This window comes from Heterodontus francisci, chromosome 17 (assembly GCF_036365525.1).
Source record: "Heterodontus francisci isolate sHetFra1 chromosome 17, sHetFra1.hap1, whole genome shotgun sequence".
NCBI classification, from domain to species: Eukaryota; Metazoa; Chordata; class Chondrichthyes; order Heterodontiformes; family Heterodontidae; genus Heterodontus; species Heterodontus francisci.
The window spans coordinates 38,737,070-38,751,463 of NC_090387.1; the positions used below are offsets into that span (position 1 = coordinate 38,737,070).

The 14,394-nt window shown below is 43.5% G+C and overlaps 1 protein-coding gene across 1 annotated transcript in view; it reads left to right on the forward strand.

Moving 5' to 3' along the window:
• The window catches only part of klhdc4 (kelch domain containing 4), a 106,347-nt gene that overhangs the window by 51,220 nt on the left and 40,733 nt on the right, over nucleotides 1-14,394 (forward strand). Inside the window, exon 7 of the mRNA XM_068049892.1 lies at nucleotides 12,986-13,145. Within this exon, the coding sequence (XP_067905993.1) occupies nucleotides 12,986-13,145 (160 nt within the window). The remainder of the gene's footprint in view (nucleotides 1-12,985; nucleotides 13,146-14,394) is intronic.

A 14,394-nucleotide genomic window follows, 5' to 3' on the forward strand; every position in this document is an offset into this window, starting at 1 on the left:
TGCAGATGTTTTAGTCCTTTCCCCCACATTCTTAGATTTTCATAGTCTTTGTTCTGTAACATTCTTCTTTGGCCTCCTTGGCTCGAGAGACAATGGGTAAGCGCCTGGAGTGGCTATAAAGGCCAATTCTAGAGTGACAGACTCTTCCACAGGCGCTGCAGATAAAATTGGTTTTCAAGGCTGTTATGCAGTTGGCTCTCTCCTTGCGCTTCTGTCTGTTTTGATTTATTTAGATTTAGAGATACAGCACTGAAACAGGCCCTTCGGCCCACCGAGTCTGTGCCGACCATTAACCACCCATTTATACTAATCCTACACTAATCCCATATTCCTACCACATCCTCACCTGTTCCTATATTCCCCTACCACCTACCTATTTTTATTTTATTTATAGATACAGCACTGAAACAGGCCCTTCGGCCCACCGAGTCTGTGCCGACCAACAACCACCCATTTATACTAACCCTACAGTAATCCCATATTCCGTATCACCTACCTACACTAGGGGTAATTTACAATGGCCAATTTACCTATCACCTGTAAGTCTTTGGCTGTGGGAGGAAACCGGAGCACCCGGGGAAAACCCACGCAGACACAGGGAGAACTTGCAAACTCCGCACAGGCAGTACCCAGAATAGAACCCGGGTCTCTGGAGCTGTGAGGCTGTGGTGCTAACCACTGCGCCACTGTGCCACCCACGATATACTAGGAGCAATTTATAATGGCCAATTTACCTATCAACCTGCAAGTCTTTTGGCTGTGGGAGGAAACTCATGCAGACACAGGGAGAACTTGCAAACTCCACACAGGCAGTACCCAGAATTGAACCCAGGTCGCTGGAGCTGTGAGGCTGCGGTGCTAACCACTGCGCCGCCCCTGCCAACAGCTCAAAGTCATTATAAAGACTGCAAGTGAAGTGAGAACTGGAGTTGACATGAATGTTATACAGCTGTAAGAATGGTATTTTAGTTACTTGCAATGTGTGTAATGAATTGGTGTGATTGATTTATCCACTGAGAATATTAAATTGTCCATAATTTATTCAGGTACAATGACCACTTGCAAGGTACAATAAAACATGAGCATAGACCTAACCAGGAAAAAAAGTACAAATATACACAAGGAATGTAAAACCACCAAAGCCCCTGTAGACTGCATTACCATTCACGTAGTGGCTGCATGAGGAATTCCTTTGACAGATAAGGAAGAGGATTCTGACAAAGTTGAGGTAATGGATAGGGTAAAAATTACATACGAACATACGAATTAGGAGCAGGAGTAGGCCCCTCGACCCTGCTTTGCCATTCAGCAAGATCATGGCTGATCTGATTGTAACCTCAACTCCACATTCCCACCTACCCCCAATAACCTTTCACCCCCTTGATTGAGAGGGAGGAGGTACTGGAACAGCTGGCTCTGCTTAGTGTAGATAATGGCTTATATCTCAGGTTGCTAAAGGAAGTTGAGTGGACATCGCAGAAGGGATTTCCATAATCTTTCAATCTTCCTAGGTATGGAGGAGGTGTCAGAGGATTGGAGAGTGGCAAATGTGACACCCTTATTCAAGAAGGACAGCCCTAGTAACTACAGGCCATTTAATTTAACATCAATGGTGGGTAAGGTTTTAGAAACAATTATCAGGGTAAAAATCAACAGGCACTTGGAAAGGTTTGAGTTAATTAAGGATAGCCAGCACAGATTTGTAAAAGGCAGATCATGCTGGACTAATCTAATTTAATTTTTTGATGAAGTAACAGAGAAGGTGATGAAGGGAATGTGGTGGATATTATCTATATGAATTTTAAGAAAGCATTTCATAAAGTACCACATAACAGGCTCATTAACAAAATTAAGGCACATGGAATAGGATGGTCAGTGTCCAATTGAATATAAGATTGGCTTAAGGACAGAAAAGTCATGGTAAATGATTGTTTTTCAGATTGGAGGATGTGGTTCCCCAAGGGTCAGTGCTAGGACCACTGCTTTTTTTGCTCTATATAAATGACTTAGATCTTGGAATATTGAGTAGAATTTCAAAATTTGCCTTTGATACTGTTATGACCAAGGTGGGAGTAACACACTGTTAATTCAATCTCACTACTTCACAGGTCATAGCATATTAGTAAAGTTTCCCATCTACTGGAAAATAGCCAAACTAAACACTTTATTTGTCCCCCAGAATAAAATACACCAAACCAGGTTTCTTAAAACAACAACAAAATTAACTATTTGTTAATAAACTAAGTCTTAAACAATAATGCGATAAATCTATATATGAAAAGATTCTTTTCAAACTTCTTATTCTTCCTAACCCTCATGCACACGTACACATTAAAAAAAAACAGTTTTAAAAGGATGTTTTGGATTACAACTGTTTCTAGGAATAATAAAATAACTGGGTTGTAACATTCTGGTAGGATATTTCTGGGTCGGTGAGGTGTGCCAGAGTCGACTAGTCGGATACCACTCTAAGTTTCTCCAGGCGAGGTTGATGAACAGTCTATGATGGGTAGGCGTTCATGGTACTTAGTCTGCAGCAGGCGTCACGCAGATCTTTCAGTGAAGGTGTAGCGACAGGTCTACTTAGGTTTTGAAATAACAGTCTCGCAATAGAAGCTTTCTTGAGCTTTCAGGATCTCCCAAAACGTAAGACGCAACAGGAATTACTCCTGAGGCAGGGATTTTTCAGAGACTGGAGGCAATAGGAGTCTGCTACCTTTTAAAATGCAGGGTTTTCTCTCAATAAAGGAGCCTTTCTCCACAGAGAACAGAAACTCTTCTTTTCCTGGGTCTTTTTCTCTACAGGGGTCTTTTTTCTCTCTCCAGGCAGACCACAGCCGCCACCTCAAATGTAGAATTTCTTTTTACAAGCGAGGGAAGCCTTCTTTTTCAGGGAGAGGTCTTTTATCTGGCCTGCAAAAGGAAGTCCTAGCTAGTTTGTTCTGCCTCCTGCCCGTCCAGCTTACTGGTCTCCACAATGCAAAAGTGAAACCAAAACTCTTAACAATAAGCCATGTGACCTGTCATTTCCCTTGCTGTTGTTTGAAACAAGTGTCTTGCAGTCTGTCCCACTTAGTTGAAACACTGAGGCCGGAATTTTATGCCACCCTGACGAGCAGGATGGTGGTTTAAAATGGAGCGGGAGGTACTGGGAGACCTTCCCGACCCCCTCCTGCCTCCGCCGCCACTTTACGCAGGGCAGCGGCGGCAAAAAATGGCCCGCCCGCCCCAGGCCAGTCAAGGCTCTTAAACGGCCACTTAACGGCCACCTAAGGGCCTTTGCCCGTGTCCATGTGAATTTTACATGCTTGATGGAGGACCAGCTACACTACCCCAACCACCCCCAAGACCCCTTTCCCCCCAGTCGACCACCATTGCCTCCCCGGGGCCCGACTGATTACTCCTGGCGAGGCAACTAAAACTGACCTTCCCTCCCGGCTCCCAGGTATCGTGTCTTCATGCTGGTTTGCAGTCCCAGCAGTGGCCACCGCTCCTGGTAGCGCTGCTGGGACTAAGAGCTGCCGGCCCACTGATTGGCCGACAGTTCTATTAGGCGGAACTTCCTACCTAATGTGGGTGGAAGTCCTGCCTCACACCAATTGAAGCCCGGGAACCCGCAAAAAATGGTTTGGATCCCCAGGTGAGGCGGAAGTGGGTTTGCCACTGACTTATCAGTCGATGACTGGTTCCCGTCCGCCTACTGTAAAATTTCGCCATTCCGGCCTAAGTTTCAGCATTCATTGTTCACAGAAAAAGCCTTTCTCCATTTTTCAAAAATACACAGAATTCTAAGCTTTCAAATAAAAAAAACGCTTATGACAAAACCAAACTTGGAGGAGTGGCAAGCAGTGAGAATGATACTAACCACCTGCAGCAGGACATAGACTAGCAGAATGGCAAGACAAGTGGAATTTAATACAGGCAAGTGTGAGGTGATGCATTGTGGCAGAAGGAATAGGGTGAGGCAATATATAGACTTAATGGCACAATTCTAATGAGTGTGCAGGAGCAGGAGGATCTGGGGGTGCATGTGCATCGGTCTTTGAAGGTGGCAGGACATATTGATGGGATGGGATCTTGGGCTTCATAAACAGAGGTATTGAGTACAAATGCAGGGAAGTTATGCTGAAACTTTATAAAGCTCTGGTTAAACCTCAACTAGAGTATTGCGTCCAGTTCTGGTCATCACACTTTAGGAAGGATGTGAGGGTCCTTGAGAGACTGCAAAGGAGATTTACAAGGTTATTTTGAAAAAGCTGGGGCTGTTCTCCCTGGAGCAATGAGGGGTGATATTTAAGAGGTGTACAAGATTTTGGCAGGCTCAGATAAGTTAAGCATGGACTCGATGGGCCTCCTTATATGCCATAAATGACTCAGTCACATCACCATCATAATGAACACATCTGCCTGGGTTGAGAGAGACACTATCTTGCAGTACATTTTTTTGTAACTGAACAACCAGAACTTTTTTCAGCAAGGACCATTGCACCCAGAATGTATTTGTCTTCCATCATTGGAGACACTTGCTTTTTGCAATTGGGCATTGTTGATGATGCCAATATTTATTGACCATCCCGAGTTTCCTTTGAGAAGGTGGTGGTGGGCTGCCTTCTTGAACCGCTGCAATCCCTGTTATGTAGCTGCTCCCACGCTACTATTGGGTATGAAGTTCCAGGATTTTCAGCCAGCGACAATGCAACAACAGCAGTATTTGTCAAGTGACGATCGTATGCAACTTGGGATGGAAACTTGGTGGTAATGGAGTTCCCATGCACCTGCTGCCCTTTGTCTTCTATTTGGTGGAAGTTGTGGGATTGGGAGGTGCTGCCAAAGAAGCCTTGGCATGTTGCTTCAGTGCATCCTGTAGATAGTACATGCTGCAACCATGGCACTCTGATGATGAAGGGAGTGGATGTTTAGGCAGTCGCTGCTGAAGCCAGTGGATGGGGTGCTGCTCAGGTGGACTGCTTTGTCTTAATAGTGTTGTGCTTCTTGAGTTATTGGAGCTGTACCCATCTAGGCCAATGGAGAGTATTCCATCACGCTGTTGATTCATGCCTTGTAGCTGATAGAGAGGCTTGGGGGAATTATGAATGAGCCACTCTGCACATAAAGGCCGTAGGGTTGTAATTTGGGCGGCACAGTGGCGCAGTGGTTAGCACCGCAGCCTCACAGCTCCAGGGACCCGGGTTCAATTCCGGGTACTGCCTGTGTGGAGTTTGCAAGTTCTCCCTGTGTCTGCGTGGGTTTTCTCCGGGTGCTCCGGTTTCCTCCCACAAGCCAAAAGACTTGCAGGTTGATAGGTAAATTGGCCATTATAAATTGTCACTAGTATAGGTAGGTGGTAGGGAAATATAGAGACAGGTGGGGATGTTTGGTAGGAATATGGGATTAGTGTAGGATTAGTATAAATGGGTGGTTGATGTTCGGCACAGACTCGGTGGGCCGAAGGGCCTGTTTCAGTGCTGTATCTCTAATCTAATCTAATCTAATCTAATCTCGGGATTATTCCCTGTGCCACGTGCCAGTGAGGCTAGAAATAAGATTGTGCAGCTAAACACGTGGCTGAACAGCTGGTGTAGAAGGGAGGGTTTCCAATATCTGGACCATTGGGATCTCTTCAGGGACAGATGGGACCTGTACAAGAAGGACGGGTTGCATCTAAACTGGAGGGGCACAAATATCCTGGCTGCGAGGTTTGCTAGCGTCTCTCGGGAGGGTTTAACCTAGTGTGGCAGGGGGGTGGGAACCAGAGCAGTAGGACAGCAAGTGAAGTAAATGAGGGGGAACTAGTAAATAAGGCCAGTAAGACTAAGAGGAAGAGCAGGCAGGGAGATGTTGCGGAGCACAGCGGGACTGGTGGTCTGAAGTGCATTTGTTTCAATGCGAGAAGTATAACAGGTAAGGATGAACTTAGAGCTTGGATTAGTACTTGGAACTATGATGTTGTTGCTATTACAGAGACTTGGTTGAGGGGAGGACAGGATTGGCAGCTAAATGTTCCAGGATTTGGAAGCTTCAGGCAGGATAGAGGGGGATGTAAAAGGGGTGGGGGAGTTGCATTACTTCTTAAGGAGAATATCACAGCTGTACTGCGGGAGGACATCTCGGAGTGGTCGTGCAGCGAGGCAATATAGGTGGAGCTCAGGAATAGGAAGGGTGCAGTCACGATGTTGGGGGGTTTTCGACAGGCCTCCCAACAGCCAGCGGGAGGTAGAGGAGCAGATATGTAGATAGATTTTGGAAAGATGTAAAGGTAACAGGGTTGTAGTGGTGGGTGATTTTAACTTCCCCTGTATTGACTGGGACTCACTTAGTGCTAGGGGCTTGGATGGGGCAGAATTTGTAAGGAGAATCCAGGAGGGCTTCTTGAAACAATATGTAGATAGTCCAACTAGGGATGGGGCCGTACTGGACCTGGTATTGGAGAATGAGCCCGGCCAGGTGGTCCAAGTTTCAGTAGGGGAGCATTTCGGGAACAGTGACCATAATTCCATAAGTTTTAAGGTACTTGTGGATAAGGATAAGAGTAGTCCTCGGGTGAAGGTGCTAAAATGGGGGAAGGCTAATTATAACAATATTACGCACTAACTGAAGAATTTAGATTGGGGGCGGCTGTTTGAGGGTAAATCAACATCTGACATGTGGGAGTCTTTCAAATGTCAGTTGATTAGAATCCAGGACCAGCATGTTCCTGTGAGGAAGAAGGATAAGTTTGGCAAGTTTCGGGAACCTTGGATAACGCAGGATATTGTGAGCCGAGTCAAAAAGAAAAAGGAAGCATTCGTAAGGACTGGAAGGCTAGGAACAGACGAATCCCTTGAGGAATATAAAGACAGTCGAAAGGAACTTGAGCAAGGAGTCGGAGGGCTAAAAGGGGTCATGAAAAGTCATTGGCAAACAGGATTAAGGATAATTCCTAGGCTTTTTATACGTATATAAAGAGCAAGAGGGTAACTAGGGAAAGGGTTGGCCCGCTCAAGGACAGAGAAGGGAATCTATGTGTGGAGCCAGAGGAAATGGACGAGGTACTAAATGAGTACTTTGCATCAGTATTCACCAAAGAGAAGGACTTGGTGGATGATGAGTCTAGGGAAGGGAGTGTAGATAGTCTCAGTCATCTCATTATCAAAAAGGAGGAGGTGTTGGGTGTCTTGCAAAGCATTAAGGTAGATAAGTCCCCAGGGCCTGATGGGATCTACCCCAGAATACTAAGGGAGGCAAGGGAAGAAATTGCTGGGGCCTTGACAGAAATCTTTGCATCCTCATTGGCCACAAGTGAGGTCCCAGAGGACTGGAGAATAGCCAATGTTGTTCCTTTGTTTAAGAAGGGTAGCAAGGATAATCCAGGAAATTATAGGCCGGTGAGCCTTACGTCAGTGTTAGGGAAATTATTAGAGAGGATTCTTCGGGACAGGATTTACTCCCATTTGGAAACAAACAAACTTATTAGCGAGAGGCAGCATGGTTTTGTGAAGGGGAGGTCGTGTCTCACTGATTTGATTGAGTTTTTTGAGGAAGTGACAAAGATGATTGATGAAGGAAGGGCAGTGGATGTTATCTCTATGGACTTCAGTAAAGCCTTTGACAAGGTCCCTCATGGCAGACTGGTACATAAGGTGAAGTCACACGGGATCAGAGGTGAGCTGGCAAGATGGATACAGAACTGGCTCTGTCATAGAAGACAGAGGGTAGCAGTGGAAGGGTGCTTTTCTGAATGGAGGGATGTGACTAGTGGTGTTCCGCAGGGATCAGTGCTGGGACCTTTGCTGTTTGTAGTATATATAAATGATTTGGAGGAAAATGTAGCTGGTCTGATTAGTAAGTTTGCGGACGACACAAAGGATGGTGGAGTTACGGATAGTGATGAGGATTGTCAGAGGATACAGCAGGATATAGATCGGTTGGAGACTTGGGCGGAGAAATGGCAGATGGAGTTTAATCCGGACAAATGTGAGGTAATGCATTTTGGAAGGTCTAATGCAGGTGGGAGGTATACAGTAAATGGCAGAACCCTTCGGACTATTGACAGGCAGAGATCTGGGCCTACAGGTCCACAGGTCACTGAAAGTGGCAACGCAGGTGGATAAGGTAGTCAAGAAGGCATACGGCATGCTTGCCTTCATCGGTCGGGGCATAGAGTATAAAAATTGGCAAGTCGTGCTGCAGCTGTACAGAACTTTAGTTAGGCCACGCTTAGACTATTGCGTGCAATTCTGGTCGCCACACTACCAGAAGGACGTGGAGTCTTTGGAGAGGGTACAGAAGAGGCTGACCAGGATGTTGCCTGGTCTGGAGGGCATTAGCTATGAGGAGAGGTTGGATAAACTCGGATTGTTTTCACTGGAACGACGGAGATGGAGGGGTGACATGATAGAGGTTTACAAAGTTATGAGCGGCATGGACATAGTGGATAGTCAGAAGCTTTTTCCCAGAGTTGAAGAGTCAGTTACTAGGGGACATAGGTTTAAGTTGAGAGGGACAAAGTTTATAGGGGATGTGCGAGGCAAGTTCTGTACACAGAGGGTGGTGAGTGCCTGGAACTTGCTGCCGGGGGAGATGGTGGAAGCAGGTACGATAATGACGTTTAAGAGGCATCTTGACAAATACATGAATAGGATGGGAATAGAGGGATACGGTCCCCGGAAGTGCAGAAGGTTTTAGTTTAGGCAGGCATCAAGATCGGCGCAGGCTTGGAGGGCCGAATGGCCTGTTCCTGTGCTGTACTGTTCTTTGTTCTTTGAGACAGAGAACCAAGTGAACAGGGCAATAGAGTGAGAGAGCAAGACAAGTGAAGGAAGAAATGAGAGAGATGGAAACAGAAGTGAAGGGAACAAGAGAGAAGAAGGAGACTGAGCAATGGGAAGAGATCAGAAATTAAGGAAATGGAACTCTTAAGTGTGAAGTAGTTTGGGAGTTGGACAGAGCATTTAATCATGAATTTAACTGAAAATCAATTTAGTCGTATTTGGCCCACTCCCTTGTTATTAAGTATGATTTGGCCTACTGTCCTAAAAGGTTGGACATCTCTGGTGTAGGCTACTCATTGCATGTGGAGTGTAACAAAGAAAAGTCTGTTAGATGACCTAGCTTGAGCATAGTCTTCATTCTTTGAAGGCGTTTTTATGCTGTCATCTGATAATTTCTGATGGAAATGCTCTGGACTTGGAGTGGAGGAAATAAATGTCATATGTGCACATGATTTCATAAAAGCTGGAACGATAAAAGGCTTTCAGCTGATCAAACTTGTACACAAACTGTGTACTATCTACCTTATTGACTGCCTTTTTAAAAATCTCGAAGGAAAGTTCTTCATGTAAGGACAAATGATCCACTGATGATTTATTGCAGGGAGTTATAATATGATATTACTTCCTTGGGAGAACTAATTGCATGTGTGAAGGAGACAGCTTATCACACCTGACATTAATTGTGCAGGTTTCATTCAGAGTAAACATAGCCAGCACTTCCTTTGCTGTATCCTGCTTAAATGACACGTGTTCAATTTCTGTATTGTGCAGTTAAAAATTAACAAGATTTTTGTTGTGAGTATTGGTACATTTTGATGTATTTACTTCACAGTATAATACTATTTAAGTAGTAGCATTGAATGCTTAGCAATAATTGTACACACCATCAGTTGCCGTTTCATTGCACATAGAGGGATTGTGCAACCATGACTGTTATCAGCATGTGGCTTTCATTTGATGTGCTTTTTATTTCAGTGGAAATTCTGCTAGATTACTTTTTTAATACATGTTTTAATGGTCACATGCCTTCAGCTGATTCTCAATAAAGATCAGGGTTGTCACCAGGATTTATCAGACTTTTCAATCAGATCGTTCAAGACCTTATTATACTTGCATAATATATAAAATAAGACTTAAAGTACTGTCAAAATATAAGATATTAATTCCTTTGATTGGGAAGTGTATTAAAAAATAAGCACAATCCATACTTGCCTTTCACCCAACCCCTGTGACTTCAAAAAGAAGTAGAACCATAGAACCATAGAACCATAGAAAAATTACAGCACAGAAGGAGGCCATTCAGCCCATTGTGTCTGTGCTGGCTGAAAAAACTAGCCGCCCAATCTAATCCCACCTTCCAGCACCTAGTCTGTAGCCTTGCAGGTTCCAGCACTTCAGTTGCATGTCCAGGCACATTTAAATGAGTTGAGGGTTTCTGCCTTCACCACCGTTACTGGCAGTGAATTCCAGACACCCACCACCCTCTGGGTGAAAAAGGTTTTCCTCATGTCCCCTCTAATCCTTCTACCAATCACCTTAAATCTGTGCCCCCTGGTAATTGACCTCTCCACTAGGGGAAACAGGTCCTTCCTGTCTACTCTATCTAGGCCCCTCATAATTTTGGACACCTCAATTAAGTCACCCCTCAGCCTCCTCTGTTCTAAGGAAAACAACCTTAGCCGATCTAATCTTTCCTCATGGCTGCAATTTTCAAGCCCTGGCAACACTCTTGTAAATCTCCTCTGTACTCTCTCCAAAGCAATTATGTCCTTCCTGTAATGTGGTGACCAAAAATGTACGCAGTACTCCAGCTGTGGCCTAACCAGCATTTTATACAGTTCCAGCATTACATCCCTGCTTTTGTATTCTATACCTCGGCCAATAAAGGAAAGCATTCCATATGCTTTTTTCACCGCTCTACTTTTCCTGCCACCTTCAGTGGCCTGTGGACATGTACTCCAAGTTTTCTCACTTCTTCTATCCCTCTCAATATCCTCCCATTTATTGTGTATTCCCTTGCTTTATTTGCCCTCCCCAAATGCATTACCTCACACTTCTCTGTATTGAATTCCATTTGCCACTTTTCTGCCCACTCACCCAAACCATTGATATCATTCTGGAGTCTACAACTATCCTCTTCACTATCAACTACAAGGCCAATTTTTGTGTCATCATCAAATTTCCCAATCATGCCTCCCGCATATAAGTCCAAATCATTAATATATACCACAAACAGCAAGGAACCCAACACTGAGCCCTGAGGAACACCACTGGAAACCTCTTTCCATTCGCAAAAACATCCGTCGACTACTACCCTTTGTTTCCTGTCACTGAGCCAATTTTGGATCCAACTTGCCACAATTCCCTGTATCCCATAGGCTTTCATTTTTCTGGTCAGTCTGCCATGCGGAACCTTGTCAAATGCCTTACTAAAATCCATGTAGACCATATCCACTGCACTACCCTCATCAATCCTCCTTGTTACTTCCTCAAAAACTCAATCAAGTTCGTAAGACATGACCTTCTCTTAACAAATCCATGCTGACTGTTCCTGATTAATCCATGCCTTTCTAAGTGGCAGTTTATCCTGTGTCTCAGAATTGATTCTAATAATTTACCCACCACCGAGGTCAGACTGACCAGCCTATAATTATTTGGCTTCTCCCTCGCACCCTTTTTAAACAATGGTATAATGTTTGCAGACCTCCAGACCTCTGGCACCTCACCCGTAACCAGTGAGGATTTGAAGATTATCCTCAGCGCATCCGCTATTTTCTCCCTGCCTTTCTTTAACAACCTGGGATGCAATCCATCTGGCCCTGGCGATTTATCCACCTTCAAGGATGTCAGACCCTCTAGTACTTCCTCTCTCATTATGTTTACCGTATCTAATATTTCACAGTCCTCTTCTTTTACTGCAATGTCTGCATCATCCCTCTCCTTTGTGAAAACAGAGACAGAAAACACATTAAGAACCCTGCCCACATCTTCTGCAACTACGCATAAGTTCCCTTGTTCCCATCTCTGATAGGTCCTACCTTTTCCTTAGTTATCCTCTTGCTCTTAATGTACTAATAAAAGATCTTTGGCTTTTCCTTGATTTTACCTGCCAGTAATTTTTCATGTCCTCTCTTTGCTTTCCTAATTTACTTTTTTACTTCACCCCTGCATTTTCTATATTCCTCTAAGCTTTCTAAAGTATTAAGTTTTTTGTGACCATCGTAAGCTTTTTCTGCTTTAACTTACCCTGTATGCTTCTAGATAACCAGGGGGCTCTAGATTTGGCCGTACCACCCTCTATCTTTGTGGGAACATGCCTACACTGTGCCTGTAGAATCTCGCTTTTGAATGCCTTCCACTGGTTTGCCACTGATTATTCTTCAAGTCGCTGTATCCAGTCCACTTTTGCCAGATCGCCTCTGAGTTCGTAAAATTTGCCTTCCCCCAATTTAGAACTTTTACTCTTGTTTTATCTTTGTCCTTTTCCATGATTATGCTAAAACTGTTATGGTCACTATCTTCAAAATGGTCCCCCACTGCTACTTTATCCACTTGCCCAGCTTCATTACCGAAGACTAAATCTCGAATTGCGCCCCCGCACGTTTAAGTGTTTAAGTTTGCAAGTTATTCCAGGAACATTTTAAAATTTGGGACAATGTGACAAGAATGAAGATGACCTCAAAAATTAGGGCATTCCAATTATATCTAGATAATTGAGAATTATGGAGGTTATGCATGCTATGTAGCATGAATAAAATAGTTGTATAATCTACATTGAGTAATGCAGGCATAGTTGATTCATAGTCCTGAGTAAGAGTGAAATTGCTAAGGTATAGAAAGATTTCAGTTTCACACAAGTATGGAGAAGTTCTGCTTTCATTCGTGTTGAATGTTTTCCAATCTTTATAGTAAAAGGAATATCATATTATTGTTGAAGTATATGGGTGCCGTGTGACATTGGCGGTGGTTTGATGCTCAATGAACCTTGTGACAGCTTGGAAACTTTATGCAGGTCATTTCTCCATTCTGTTTTCTGTTTGAAGTTCCTGTTTTCATTCTCATCACATTTGTATTGTTTAATCTTGAAATTTACAAAACTTTTCTTTTCAAGGAAAAATTCATATTTCCACTTAACTGCAATTATAAATATAAATGCAGTGGAAAATATTACCCTAAAAGGGTTAGCTGCTCATCATTTAGACAGAAAAGGTTTGATAAACAATTCTTTGTTTCAGGGATTTTGTTTATTACAATGATGTTTACTCCTTTAACCTGGATACGTTCACATGGTCAAAGCTGTTTCCATCTGGGACCGGTCCATGCCCTCGTTCAGGCTGTCAAATGGCTTCCACTGCAGATGGCAACATAGTAATTTATGGAGGTTATTCAAAACAGGTAATTTATTCACTTTTAGGGCTCTTCTATTTGTTCAATTTAGCATAAAACAACACAAGAGATAGTTATATAACAGAAACAACCCTTGAAGAATTTATAGACATCTAAGATAATTTTCTTCTAACTGATTTGCTTAGAAATGTTTGATTAGAAAATAAATATTTCTTGAGATTCTAGATATCTCAAAAATCAAGCATCACAGTAGTCATCAACATTTCAAATGTATTGGTAGGTAGTTAATAACCTTGGGAAAACTGATAAGGCCATTAAGGAAGGAAAATATAGTAGGTTTGGTGAAAGCAGCAGTAGATCAATGAAAATAATATGCTTTTCTGATTCGAATTTGTTGTCTGTTTTAGTTACTGGTAGTCTGTATCTTGAATGGTAATAAGTGCTATCATCTTTCTGCAGCAGTATTGTTCGGCTCACCCCATGGTTAATTTGATTAAAGATTGAAATATAGATATGAAGGAAAGTCTCAGCAAATTTCAGCTAGGGAGGTGGTAGGAGCTCTACAATTGGTTTCAGTGTCCCTGAGTTAGACAATGACACAATAAAGGATATAGGCCCTGACAACAGCCCTACTGTAGTACTCAAGACCTGTGCGCCAGAGCCAGCCACTCCCTTAGCCAAGCTGTTCCACTAAAACTATGACACTAAAATCTACTTGACAATGCGTAAGACAGGATAAATGTAACCCTGTTGGTGTCCTCCCAATCATCAGTCAATTGGTGGAAGGAGTTATTTATTGTGCCATTAAGGGATACCTACTCAACAATAATCTGAAAAAATTGAGATGGTTGATAAAGATAGTGCAGTTAATTTGTGTATATGGACAAAGAAGGAGGTGGATAGCATAAAAACAGATGATGAGGAAGTACTTTAGGGTGGCACAGTGGTGCATTGGTTAGCACCGCAGCCTCACAGCTCCAGCGACCTGGGTTTAGTTCTGGGTACTGCCTGTGCGGAGTTTGCAAGTCTCCCTGTGACTGCGTGGGTTTCCGCTGGGTGCTCCGGTTTCCTCCCACAGCCAAAGACTTGCAGGTTGATAGGTAAATTGGCCATTGTAAATTGTCCCTAGTGTAGGTAGGTGGTAGGAGAATGGTGGGGATGTGGTAGGGAATATGGGATTAATGTAGGATTAGCATAAATGGGTGGTTGTTGGTCGGCACTGACTCGGTGGGCCGAAGGGCCTGTTTCAGTGCTGTATCTCTAAATAAAAAAATAAAAATACTTGGAAGGTTGGCAG